The 13,919-nt window shown below is 37.3% G+C and overlaps 1 protein-coding gene across 4 annotated transcripts in view; it reads left to right on the top strand.

The window, feature by feature from the left end:
• LOC117326056 (eyes absent homolog 1-like) overlaps positions 1–13,919 on the top strand; it is a 61,268-nt gene that overhangs the window by 38,290 nt on the left and 9,059 nt on the right. For all 4 annotated transcript variants that reach the window (XM_033882651.1, XM_033882652.1, XM_033882650.1 and 1 more), the window contains 2 exons: positions 7,054–7,143; positions 12,084–12,142. In XM_033882651.1, coding sequence (XP_033738542.1) covers positions 7,054–7,143; positions 12,084–12,142 — 149 coding nt within the window. The remainder of the gene's footprint in view (positions 1–7,053; positions 7,144–12,083; positions 12,143–13,919) is intronic.

Genomic DNA, 13,919 nt, shown 5'->3' with positions numbered 1-13,919 from the left:
GTCTGATAGCACTAATCAGGGGTTTGATGAACTCACTGAGTTGGACATCATCTTGTTATGTTCCCCAAGGAAAACACGACCTGCCGCCTTTCCAGGGCAGGTCCAGGGCAGGTCGTACAGGGCTGGATTTAGGGGCAACCCTGAAGGGTTGAGGCTCAGAACCTTATTTTAAACCACAATCAATGCTATTGGGTGCATTCAAGAGGCTATATGGTTCAAATCAAATTTGTGTCCAGTTGCTTGTACAATTGACTTGGCAGGGGTATATTTATCTGTGTGACCCCATGGGGAGCCCCCTGCCATCTGCACACTGCCCCCCTCCCCTGTATCTCCCCCCTCATCTCCTCTAAACAAACACTTGGGCTATACATGGGCTGTGTATTTTTCATGTGACAGAAAATGATCTTGAACAGCTGGTACCAGCTACAAGTACATTCCAAAATCAAACAGCATCGGACAGGATTTGCACAATTTTTCTATCCTCCATATTCAAGGAGGTCGCATTTCAGGGATTGAAGTCTGCCTGAAATATGCCAGCTCTTCCCTGTCAGTGTTATTGCAAAATGGCCGTCTATTTACACAAACAATACAGTCTTGTTTGCTATTTGTTTATATATTGATTAAAGAGGAGTTGAACACTTTGTGAAAACTGCTCTTTGTCATGTGTTACAAGCCAGCTAGATGAAGAGATAAATATGTAGGTCTTTGTAAATAGCAGTGTGGATTCTTCATAAGAGAAAGAAAGTACAGTATAGGAAAAAGTTATTTGTAAAGTCTTTGTATTTGAAGTTAAACTGTTATGTTCGGGTTTTTTTCCAAAAAAAATATCTGGTGTCTGTAGTTAAGGTTGAACTACATGTAAAAGATTTCATATCGCTGTATGGCCTGTGTGAAAAAAATAAATAAAAGTAGAACACAAATCCAATGAAAAAAATGAAAGAAATTCCACAATTTTTTTATTTCTATTTAATATAAATATAAGTTGTTTTTTTTCAACAGCTTGCCTTTGTTTATAATGTACATTATTTCAAGGTTCTGTTGCAAGATTGTATTTCACAAATTCAATTCTAGAGAAGAAGAAATAAAAAGAAAAAAAAGGAATTCTTGATATATATTGGACATATTCACATTTGACCTTTAGTCATAAAAATTCTGTCTGTTCATATGGTTCTGTGAGTTCGTTGTTTTCTCTCGTCAGCCGTTTGGCCTACAGACATTTTTTTGTCCTTCTATTTCATTACCTGATCATTTTCAGTAATACTCTCATGGAGATAGATTATTAATTCTATTCAGTTTGAAATTAGAAATTTTATGATGAAATTGTCCATAAAATTGCTTGTCCTCTCGTGCCAAGGCTGGACAATAGACTGACCGCCAGTTCATTAAATCCTAACTGACCATTGTGTCTGTTCCACCTCGGGACATTAGCTGTTTTGTGATACAAAGCTGGCATCTGTGACTTTTGTAGGGTGTTCAGTCTGACAACTGTACCTCTATTGTAAGGTCAGCTATGGTCAGTCACGGTCAGCTTTGACCAGAGTGGCCCAATGTAGACTTACAAGAAACTAACAGTTAATTTGTCTGACAGAGGTGTCTGTTGATGACTGGGGTTAACGTTGAAGTTAAAATGTCATTGAGCTGTCAATCAAATTTAGGCAGATGTTGTTTAGGGGGAAGTACCGCATTAGGGGCATTTACTCAGGATTGTAAGGGTGATTAAAAAAATTGGGGCAGTTTTAAAACCCTTCATTTAGTTGTACATTGTATCTATGCAATGTTCCATAAGCTTATAAGATGTATGTTAAGTCTGTATGTGTTAATTCGGGGTTAGGAATTTTTTTTTTTTTTTTTTTAAATAAGCAGAATTGTTTGTTTCTTGTTTTACTTCTCAAATTAAACTAAACATTTCAATCATGGTGATGTTTTATTGCAAATGTTTCTGACAGATATATGTCATTATAAGTAATGCAGATATTATTTATGATTTTCTCATTCTTGAAAAAAATAAGTTCTCAAAATTTGAAATTTTCAAAATCTATCAAAATTGAAATTGAGAGCACACCATGATTCTAAATATGATAATAATTAAAGGATAATAAATTTTATTTATTTAGAATAAAATACATGCTTAACCAATTACAGGTTAATCTTCCACATAGCAATAAGCATAATAAAAGTGTTTAAATGTTTGTTTTATTTTGTTTATAAATATCAAAGACAACAGTATTAATATATTGTTATAATACAATTACTGCTAGGTATTTGTGTTAATTGACTAAAAACACCCTAGATTAGCTCCTTCAAATTCACCAAAAGTTTCGGCTTCCTAATGTAAACACGATCAAAAGACTCTTTAATTGAGGAGATCAGTTAAGCTCCGAAATTCTTGTCCGTCTGCTTGTTCACTTGATTAAATGGTGCTATTTTAAGGACAATGAGACTGTAATTCCGATGGCCAGTTCACAGTTCTGACGACAAAAATCCCAATACATTTAATGCTTCTTTTGTATAGGAAATATGAAGATGTTTGAAATTCCCTTCTGTAAACATTTCTTTTCATTTGGCGGCCATGTTGACTGACTTTCGCCCTATGTGTCTCGCCTAAGTGGTTTTAAAAGTAAACTTAGAAATTGGCACAATAAGCATTTGAACGAGTCAGATTGAATTAAGGATTTTTCACATCTTTTGACAAGGAGCTTACTTTTGAAAAAAAATAAACCTACCTCTATTGACCCAAATTTATCCAATTTTTTTTCTGGTCCTGACTAGATTTTAAAAATTCCCACATTCTGTGTGCTAATTGGCTTAATCCTAGCCTCAAGTAGCTTACACATCCCTAACTGTGGAAGCACATGGACAGATAAATATCTTCACACTATACTGATTAGATTTAGGGAACATTTGCTGTGTGCTAGCTATCAAAGCTTTTATGAGTAATTAGATTTCCAGTAGGTTATGCAGAAAAGCATTGGGCAGTAATGATTGTTTATGCGGCTCTCTGGAAGCAAAACAGAACATTGTAATGTGCAAGTAGGCTTTCATTAACAGATTTAACCAAAGCCTGATTCAATTTCTGCAGAAATAAAGTTGTTTATTGTGTCAATATCGTAATGGTCCATTTGAGACAGTTAGTCGTGTTTAACTTTCTCCGTTAACGATAAAGCCTTTTTAATAATGCAACCAGAATGCCTGCAATGCAGTTGTTAGGTGGAAAATCTTGAATCCAGGGACTTATAAGTGAATTACACTCATCTAGCGGGGACATTTTTCTACGTTTTCAAAACCGACTTGTTTCGTTATTGTAATCTATGGGAAGACGCACACTTGCCTACGAGAGGGTATTTTCACTTTAAGCCATAGCATCAAAAGATATATTGGGGCATTTGGCGTCTAATTATGATATGGCGTTTTAATTCATTGCGCTATAAAAGCATCAATTCGTAAATATTCCTTTGACACTTAAAGAATAGTGTGAATACTGGCATTTTAATTTTTTGAATGTTTTTTTCAATAAAGAGATAAGGAAACAGTTTTCAGGAAATTAAAATATCAAATTTAAATTAAATAAATTATACCTTTTGCAGAAAACAGGTTTTAATTTCAAATGATATTTTTTGACAATCATTAATTTTTGTCTTTTATTGAACATTGCCTTTTATGTTTTAACAACATTTAGAAAAAGTGTTTGGCTTTAGGCTGATTTTATAATACTGAAGTAAGATAGAAACCACTGTCTCTGTCCTTATACTCTATGACCTGGAGGTTTTGAAGTTAAAAAAACATTGTCTTTGTTGTCTATGACCCAGATATAAGATAAAAACCATTGTCTTTGTTGTCTTTGACCCAGATATAAGATAAAAAAAAAACATTGTCTATGTTGTCTATGACCCAGATATAAGATAAAAAAAACCCATTGTCTATGTTGTCAATGACCTTGAGGTTTTAAAGTAAGGTAAAAAACATTGTCTATGTTGTCTATGACCTTGAGGTTTTAAAGTAAGGTAAAAAACATTGTCTATGACCTTGAGGTTTTAAAGTTAGGTAAAAACCATTGTCTATACTGTCAATGACCTTGAGGTTTTAAAATAAGGTAAAAACAACTGTCTTTGTTGTCTATGACCCTGAGGTTTTAAAGTAAGGTAAAAACCATTGTCTATACCTTTGTTGACAAATGACTTTTGAACTGTGGATTCACTTTATAAATGGTTGTCCTCTCTCTTGTTTATTTTCATGTTTTGAGGTATTTAATGGTCGTCAATGCTCTGGTTGACTCCATTGTTTTTGAGGTCGGGTAGTAAATCGTTGCAGACGGCCATTCACTGACTGTGTGGTTATTGATGTGTTACAATGTTTGCCATGATAAGGCCCGGTCCATCTGCAGAAGCTTACGGTACTAATCTCTCCTATAGTTTATTTACCACCGATATAATCGATGAAATAGTTTTATGTTCCAAGTATAGACAAGCCATTTTATGTGAGCTCTGCCGGCTCGTTTCCAATGCATTACCATGAAGGGCAAAAACATGGATGCTGAATGCTGGCATGAGTCGTCTGCTTTTAATCCGAGAGAACCCAGGACCTTTTACATCATTCAATGTAAATATTAAACAACGTTTTGACTTATGACCGGACCTGAAGCTACCATTGACATTAATGACGATTTATTCTGTGGGTTTAATGAAATTTTCAACGATTTTCGCCAATGAAAGTCTGCAGTATGGTTGATTACATTGTGGATTGCAGGAGAAGCAATTCATTTGGTGTTGGTGATGGAGAGACCAGTTCATTTTGGTACTGACAGAGGCCCCTAGGGACGACGGTACTAATTGAAAAACAAAATTGGCAAGGCAATGCATGTTTAACTTGGCAGAGGATTTCTAGAGAAAAACTAGTTTCTCTGTTACTTTTGTCAGATTACAAAGATGTTAAAATATAACAGGTCTTTTGGCATAGTGGTGACGGCGAACAGATTGTTCTCACTTCAGCAGAGGTTGAGAGATCTTCAATGTGATTGGTCAAAGTAGCCAGTCTCTTGGAAGTACAGTGTGGAGATTTCTATCAGGAGGATCAGCTCAATGAAACTGACATGCGGAAAATTGAAGAAATTAGCTGTAAGATAAAACGAAATTCAGTTTCAATCTGTGCCGCATTATAAAAACCTGAAATGCTTTAAACATCATAAGGTTTACTGTTACATATAAGGAGTTCCATGTTCTGCTTCAATGTATATGACAATTTGTGTTGTGACATTCATATGCATTGAAAACATTTTAAAGATCAAGACTTAAGAAAGTCAGGAAGTCAAATTCTGATGGTAATTGCAAGCAAGAATGTGGTGTAAACAGAACAGAAACGATTGGTTGGATGAAATCAAAGACTACTTACCATTAATACTGGTTCTCTTTTAAGTAGGAAATTGGAACCTAATGGGGACTGTTTATACTATAAATAGATTTCAGTGGTTTCAAACAGCTCTAGCTGTTAATTGTGACAGCCTGGGTGCTGTAGGTGTTCAGATGGACTTGTCACAGTTGTCAATGTGGGTGCCCAGTTCTATAGCCCCCAGACCTCCCATTTTAGCCAGGTTTTGGTTGGCGCAGGCTGCCATCGTTAGCTGGAGACAGATTGTCAGTCATGGAGGTGTTGGTACTCCCCCTCCTGCCTCATCAGAGAGCCCCTCCCACCATCCCCCTCCTCCCCCCCTCACCAGTGAGTCGGCCATTAGAACCCACACTCTGTAGCATCAATCTTGAAATAATTGAGTAACGTTCATTTGTCTATTCATGGTACAGACATTACTGAGTCTTCTGAGAATTATCCCGTCTAATTAGATTTTCTTTCCCAGTCAATCAAAGTTTATACACACTGCTGCTGTCTCTTGACCGGTGACTGTTTTAATACCCAGAGCAGTCACATCTCTGTGCTAAAGAAACAAACCTCGGGAGTCTCTCAAGTGCTGAAGAAAAGCCACATTTCAGATTGGAGCAGCTTTCTCTAATCCCCAATTGCCTTATCCTAACAGCAACGCCATCTTTCTTCATTTGTCAGCCAGTTCTTCCCCAGATCGGTGTATTAGCAGAGATGTGGCCAAGAAAATTACACTACAAGCTCCAGCAATGGTCCACACTACCCTCTGCCTATGCTGTGGTCACATGTAGCGCAGTATATATCTTTGCTGGGTGATCAAATCAGAATAATCGTGAATGTGACATGCAAATTAAAAATGTCTGTTGATAGTTCCTTGAAGCTTTAATTATAGATTTCATTTTTTTTCCTTCGTTGGATAGTTCCCTGTAATTATAGTTACAGAGAAAACAGAGAGAAGAGTAATTAATTAGTGAGGGATGAGGACATAGGGGGTCCCCCTACACCTCCAGCGCTGTCTCTATCAACTACCCTCAATTACTGGCAGAGCAAATAATTACATCTTCTGCATTTGTGTCGGATTTTTTTTTTTTTTTGTATGAAATCAAAAGAAATCAAGTTTTATGTAGTCATGAAGCTTTGAGTTCTGAATTTTATCTTTTTCCAGCATACAAAATATAAAAAATATCTGAACAGACTGAAAATCTTTAAATAAGAATTAAGAATGACAGATTCCCATGTTTGTAATAAATCGGATACACCATACATAACCCAAAATCAACCCAGAATACTTAGCTGCTTGGAAGAAAAAAAGAAAAAAAAGGCTCCCTTAAAAGCTGAAAATAAGTAAATATGTCTGATTATGACCTGAAGTGACCCAGAGTAATTTGCAGCTTTGGAAGATAAAACGGCCTGCTAAAATGCTAAAAAAAACAAGGCTAAATAGACACTTTGCACAAAGTTGTTTGAAAACTAATGAAGTGAAAAATGAACCATTCGGACCTGGAAAAATATATAGGTCTGTTTGAATGGAGTCAATATTTGCATGTACTCAGAATGTGATAAAAAAGACATTATGTACCTTTTGTAAAACTATTCCAGGGTTCTAATTGTCTATTTGTCTTTCAGTCAGTAATGTTTGGTAATAGAAGAATATTATCTATATATTTGTGTATTTGTCTGTTTTAGGACCCGCCTTCATCAGTGTCACTTGGACTTCGTATGGAGGAGATGATTTTTAACTTAGCAGATACACATTTATTTTTCAATGATTTAGAGGTAAGTAAGTCAACCTATGATGATTTATTTTATTTTTTATTTTCATTTTTTTTTTTTATTTTAGGGATCATATTTTGCTTTAATACTTCAAGGTCTATCTGTCAGACCTGCCATTAGTGTCAAAAACACCCACTGGGGGCCTCTATTTAACATCCACAAAATCTGATATATTCAAAAATTCAGATTTAAACTAATCTGTCAATCTTTATGTGGGGTTCCAGTGGGGTTTCAGATTGAGGCTAATACATTGATCAAATTCTGGGGTCCCCAGGGGGCTGTCATTTTGAGGGACATAACCACTATCAAGGGAATCTAACCAGCATAAATTCAATTTCAATTAATTATACAAACAGTCCCCATTGGAGCCCCTGTTAATGTAATTGAGCCAATCATCTCTCTAATAAAGTGTTATATATGACACTAAACTAGTTTGATAAGAAATCTACCAATTTCTGTGATGTGGTAATGGACAGCTTGTCCCAAGTGGTCACTCCCCTTGGTCAAGTCCAAACCAGACCAAATTCCCAGCTGGTCAACTTTTGGCAATTTCACAAGAAAGTGACCTATGGCCAGAATGATTTAATGAGATACATAGGGATCCATGTCCAAATTGAGTTAGGGTTGGGCAGGGCCTGAGAGACTGGACATTCACTGACCAGTGTGGCAGGACCAAGTTTGACCATAGCATCTCACGGCAATGGTTAGTGTCAAAACTTGACCATAAGAATTAACTAGACAAGTGTCAAACTTGAGGCATTGGATCAGAAAACTGCTTATTGAGAAATTTATTAGATTTCATGGCAAATTCAATGAAATTGTTTCCAACCAAAATATATAATTGATATCAGAAAAATGATCATTTATTTTAATTCTCCAAACATCTATGATTGAATTTTGATTATATTTGTATAATAATCAGGAAAAGCGTCTTTCTTTCTTTTTAACTTTGACATGAAATGTTATGCGTACAAATATTCTGATTTCTGTCAACTTTTAAAAATTCCTTTGATGTAAAATGTGAATTTTTTAAGTTCAGGATGACAATACTTTGAACACATGACAATGTATTACATATTTTCATATTTCAAGCAATACATTTAATTCAATACTTAATTAATGGCAGTACATGACTATTCACATCATGTTAAAACCATTTACCCAATTCACATTCCACAGAAGGTTTCTTGTAGTAAATCATTTGAGATATATAAAACACATTTTTTAGACCCCTGCTACGATGTCTCGTTCAATTTTCTTCAAACATGTTTTCATTGTAAAATCGGTCACAGACTGAATGGCAGAACTATGTATGATACATGTTTTTACTAGTCTAATTTCTAACAGCTACTATTTAATTTTCGGAAAAAAAATACCTCGGCTTGCTGTGTCGTTTCATGACATTTTTGACCTATCACTCACTATGTAGGTAGTATCTGTTCTATCATCAGCCATTGTACTCTTTCCATCGGTCCTTTCAGAAGCATGATAATTACTTCTTTTGTGAAGTGTGGGGGAGGGGGTATTTCAGATGTTTGAAAAAGGCATTTTAACTTTGCAAGGAGGGGGGAATTCCTTTGGTATTTGTGTAATTACAGAAATCTTGGGGACCTTCAGTACAGTTTAGGATAGCAAGACGCCTTCACTCGAAATCATTAAAATATTTAAATTCCCCAATGTCTTTTTCACAACATAGTGTCTGCCTGTACATCACAGGAAAGACTGTAGTGAATGCTGTATTATTAAAGAATTAAAGGATAAATTGGTAGTGTTTACAATCGAATGGTGTAGGAAAGGTGCCCTGGGCCTTCCCCGCTCCCCCATCATACAATAAATGGCCTTCGATAAACCACCATCGCCATCGCTGTGCTACATATTTCGCCTGCAGGAAAGTTTCAATTTTGAGCTTGTTAAATCGTGTATGGTACGGTACTTTACTGTTTAGTGAATCAGATCTGCTGCGATAGATTTGTGTGTACAAATTACTTTGCGGCACGCTCGGCTGCTTTTCACTGGATTCTAATAGAATTTTATGAATTTATTTTTTGCTCATGAAATTTGGATAATTTGATGCTTTTTTGAGGTGAAAAGATGGAAATGAATTGATGGGCCACCTTATAAATTGTCTGTGAGACTAAGAGCGATGATGAAGGTGATGGTATCTAGGTTTTTAGATTTATATCCATGATAGCTCATGGACCTAGCCTCCTCACCTTGATAGACAAAACAGGACACTTGACGTGAAGGATCCATATGGTATAGAGGTTATAATTATAGGTACAGGTAGGGGACTAGGGGAATAGGGGGGGGGGGGGGGGGGGGGGGGGGAGCAGGGATTGAAGGGGATGGGGGGGGGGGGGGCAGGGATTCAAGGGAGGGGGGTTAGGAGGGGAGAGAAAGGTACCTGGGCAGGGGGGCATCTAGGATGGAGATATATAGGACAAGGGTTAGGTGGAGAGAGAGGGGTATATAGGACAAGGGTTTAGGGGGATGAAGGGGATATATAGGACAATGATTTGGTGGAGGGAGAGGGAGATATTAGGACAAGGGTTGGATGGAGAGAGAGGGGGATATAGGACATCGGTTAAGGGGGATGAAGGGGGTATATAGGACATGGGTTTAGGGGGAGGAAGGGGGTATATAGGACATGGGTTTAGGGGGAGGAAGGGGGTATATAGGACATGGGTTTAGGGGGAGGAAGGGGGTATATAGGACATGGGTTTAGGGGGAGGAAGGGGGTATATAGGACATGGGTTTAGGGGGAGGAAGGGGGTATATAGGACATGGGTTTAGGGGGAGGAAGGGGGTATATAGGATATGAGTTTAGGGGGATGAAGGGGGTATATGGGGTATATAGGACATGGGTTTAGGGGGATGAAGGGGGTATATAGGACAAGGGTTTAGGGGGAGGAAGGGGGTGTATAGGACAAGGGTTTAGGGGGAGGAAGGGGGTATATAGGACATGGGTTTAGGGGGATGAAGGGGTATATAGGACATGGGTTTAGGGGGATGAAGGGGGTATATAGGATATGGGTTTAGGGGAAGGAAGGGGGTATATAGGATATGGGTTTAGGGGGATGAAGGGGGTATATAGGACATGGGTTTAGGAGGATGAAGGGGATATATAGGACATGGGTTTAGGGGGATGAAGGGGGTATATAGGACATGGGTTTAGGGGGATGAAGGGGGTATATAGGACATGGGTTTAGGGGGAGGAAGGGGGTATATAGGACATGGGTTTAGGGGGAGGAAGGGGGTATATAGGACAAGGGTTTAGGGGGAGGAAGGGGGTATATAGGACATGGGTTTAGGGGGATGAAGGGGGTATATAGGACATGGGTTTAGGGAGATGAAGGGGGTATATAGGACATGGGTTTAGGGGGATGAAGGGGGTATATAGGACATGGTTTAGGGGGATGAAGGGGGTATATAGGACAATGGTTTAGGGGGATGAAGGGGGTATATAGGACAAGGGTTTAGGGGGATGAAGAGGGTATATAGGACATGGGTTTAGGGGGATGAAGGGGGTATATAGGACATGGGTTTAGGGGGATGAAGCGGGTATATAGGACATTGGTTTAGGGGGATGAAGGGGGTATATAGGACAATGGTTTAGGGGGATGAAGGGGGTATATAGGACAAGGGTTTAGGGGGATGAAGAGGGTATATAGGACATGGGTTTAGGGGGATGAAGGGGGTATATAGGACAAGGGTTTAGGGGGAGGAAGGGGGTATATAGGACATGGGTTTAGGGGGATGAAGGGGGTATATAGGACATCGGTTAAGGGGGATGAAGGGGGTATATAGGACATGGGTTTAGGGGGATGAAGGGGTATATAGGACATGGTTTAGGGGGATGAAGGGGGTATATAGGACAATGGTTTAGGGGGATGAAGGGGGTATATAGGACAAGGGTTTAGGGGGATGAAGAGGGTATATAGGACATGGGTTTAGGGGGATGAAGCGGGTATATAGGACATTGGTTTAGGGGATGAAGGGGGTAGAAATAAGGGTTTAGGGGGATTGGATGTATTTAACTGGAGAACGGTAGAGGTAGACCCTTTTATGCGTTATGAATTGAGAAGTAGTGTTGACCTTTATCCTGTATAATCTGAACACTTGCACTTTGTAATCTGAAAACCTGTACAAATCCGACATTTAACCAGGCCCCTCTGTAACATCATTTCATCTGTATACACTGTAAATCTAGTCATCGTTAAGCAATCTAGGAACCTATAGAAACTGAAACCTTCAAAAGCCTCTCTAATCCAGAAGCCTGTACAATCTGGACCCTTGGAATAGATCTCTTGTTGTGTGGCTGTTTTTCTACCCAAAAAAAACTATTTCAGTCCCGATGATGTTGGGTTTATTATGAGATTCATATTGTACTCAGTTTATTTATTTTATATATATATAACGTCTGACGTTAAGAAAATTAAAGAATAACTTAAATAGGTCGAAATGTTGATGAGACATCTTTGTGATTTACAGACATATGACACTTAATTATCTCCGTATTTAAGAATTAATGATTCTTATATTGCACAAAAAGTGGCAGATTCAAGTCGTAAACAAATTCAGTTTAAAGGTAAATTAAAATGACAATAATGTACGAAGCTAACACAAAAAAATTGGAGGACATGAACAGAATTTTTAATATGATGAGAATCGCACATGTACAGTGGGGAAAGATTGTATGGTTGTCGTACAGATGAATTTATATTTACGGCAGCATTCTGTTGTTATCTATTGTAAATGAATTTTTTATTTCTTTTTCATTAAGAATTTTTTACAGCAGATGTTTATATCTTCTTGTACATTTAATCGTCCTTTCAAAAAAGATGTTATTTAAGTCTGACTTAGGAAAGGATAGAGGTGGCAGCATTTTGAAATTCGTTTAATCTTTACTTCTTAATGAATATTTGCGTATGCATTTTTTTCAGGAGTGTGACCAAGTCCATATAGACGATGTTTCTTCTGACGACAACGGCCAGGACCTTAGGTGAGTGGCTGCATATATAAATAGCATTCATTATCCGGTACAATGACAGAGACTGCGGAATGCCTGGGTGACGTATCTTCACCACTAACAAATAAATGTCAGTCTTTATGTGGGGAAGATAAAAAAAAAACTTCTTTTCTCCGAATATTAATCATTTTTCACTGATTTTTGTTTACACTGCTAGAAGAAAGAAAAGCCGTGAGACGTGGGGGAAATGATAGAATAATAGATTTAATAGATTAGGTTGTAGGTTTGGCAATATTACTGGTGGGTATAAATGGAAAATGTCAGTACAGTAGGACTGCCATGGGAAGGCCGTGTATATGATGGATAGCCGTACCCCGCGGCCCAGAAGGACTCATTATTACAGACAAAGCCACCCAGAATAGAGACAGTCACTGACAGGGCTTCACGGCTCTTCCGCTAAAGTCGGTTTCCCAAGATGGCTATTAAAAAAGAAATGTACATTTAATATATATAAACCTGATTATCTCCTGTACTGTCTAACTCATTTCCCCAAGTCGTTCTGAAAATTCTTCATTGAATTTTTTTTATTTATTTTAATCTATTTCTATGTTTAGCTTTTGAAATCAGACAAATTATCGATAACAAGCATACCATTATGTAACTTCCGATTCTTATGACTACAATATAGAAATATGGTGTTTAGAGGCAAATATATTTAATATAAATATGATTCATGCTTTAAAATTTTATCCTTTAATCTGAAATTTTATTGTATGGTGTAAGTTGCCTATCCTTAAATGATAAAAAAGTTTAAAATTCCAATATCATACAACATCATAGAGCAGAAAATGGTTGCCAAGGTAACAAACATGTCGGTGCGACACAATTGAACATCTATGAGGATATGACATTATACATTTTTTTCCATATTTTGTTTGCCAGAAAACCAGCTATTCTAGATAACAAAGCTATGTTTATTTCATATTTGAATAGATGTGATGAAAAGTTTTTACCGATATATTTTGTAACTTCCCCCAGAGAGTAGGGTCATACCGGATATGCTCTGAGATTACCAATGTAGTTTATTGGTGTGTAAAATGTTTTCCTTTAAATATTAGAAAAAAACTAAAATTCAAACATGATTTTTGAATATTTAATGAGCTTACACAATATATTATGTAAACACAGCTTGGCAGATAATTCAACAAAGCAGTTTGTTTACATTCTAAAATAAGGAAACTGTCAGGCCAATTTTGTAATATTTTATAAATGGAAATCTATATGTCAGTTTCAGTATTTAAGTTTTGTCCAACAAAATAATTCATGGAGAAAATGAAATTCTGTTATGAAAAAAACTGGTATTACAAAATTACTATGGAAGGAAAATGTACCGATGCATGAGAGAGAAAAAAAAACGTTTTTGTCATGTTTAGCGAGTGTAATTTATGGTGTTTTTGGAACTGTTAGGAAGGAGTGAGCTAATTGTTAGGTTGGGGAGATGGCTCGTCTGACAATACTGTCCCCCCTTTTGTGTTAAAAGACACAACCCTACCTGAATGACCGACCGCCTTTGTAAGTTCGGAGAAGCCCGAGGAGGAAGCATGCATACTTTAGCGTAGGCATTAAACTCGTCCATCATGCCACTACAAAATCTATGTACCCAAAGTCGGATGTAGACAACATTTTTCCCTCGCCTGAACAGAACTGGGCAATTATGATTAATTCTTTCACAAGTTTCTAATACACCCTATGTGAACACTTCAAACGATCGCAAGCAGTGGTTGATAACCTCGGGTCGACTTGGTACTGA

The sequence above is a fragment of the Pecten maximus genome, chromosome 4, assembly GCF_902652985.1.
Source record: "Pecten maximus chromosome 4, xPecMax1.1, whole genome shotgun sequence".
NCBI lineage: Eukaryota > Metazoa > Mollusca > Bivalvia > Pectinida > Pectinidae > Pecten > Pecten maximus.
This window is presented reverse-complemented; position numbering and strand designations above follow the sequence as displayed.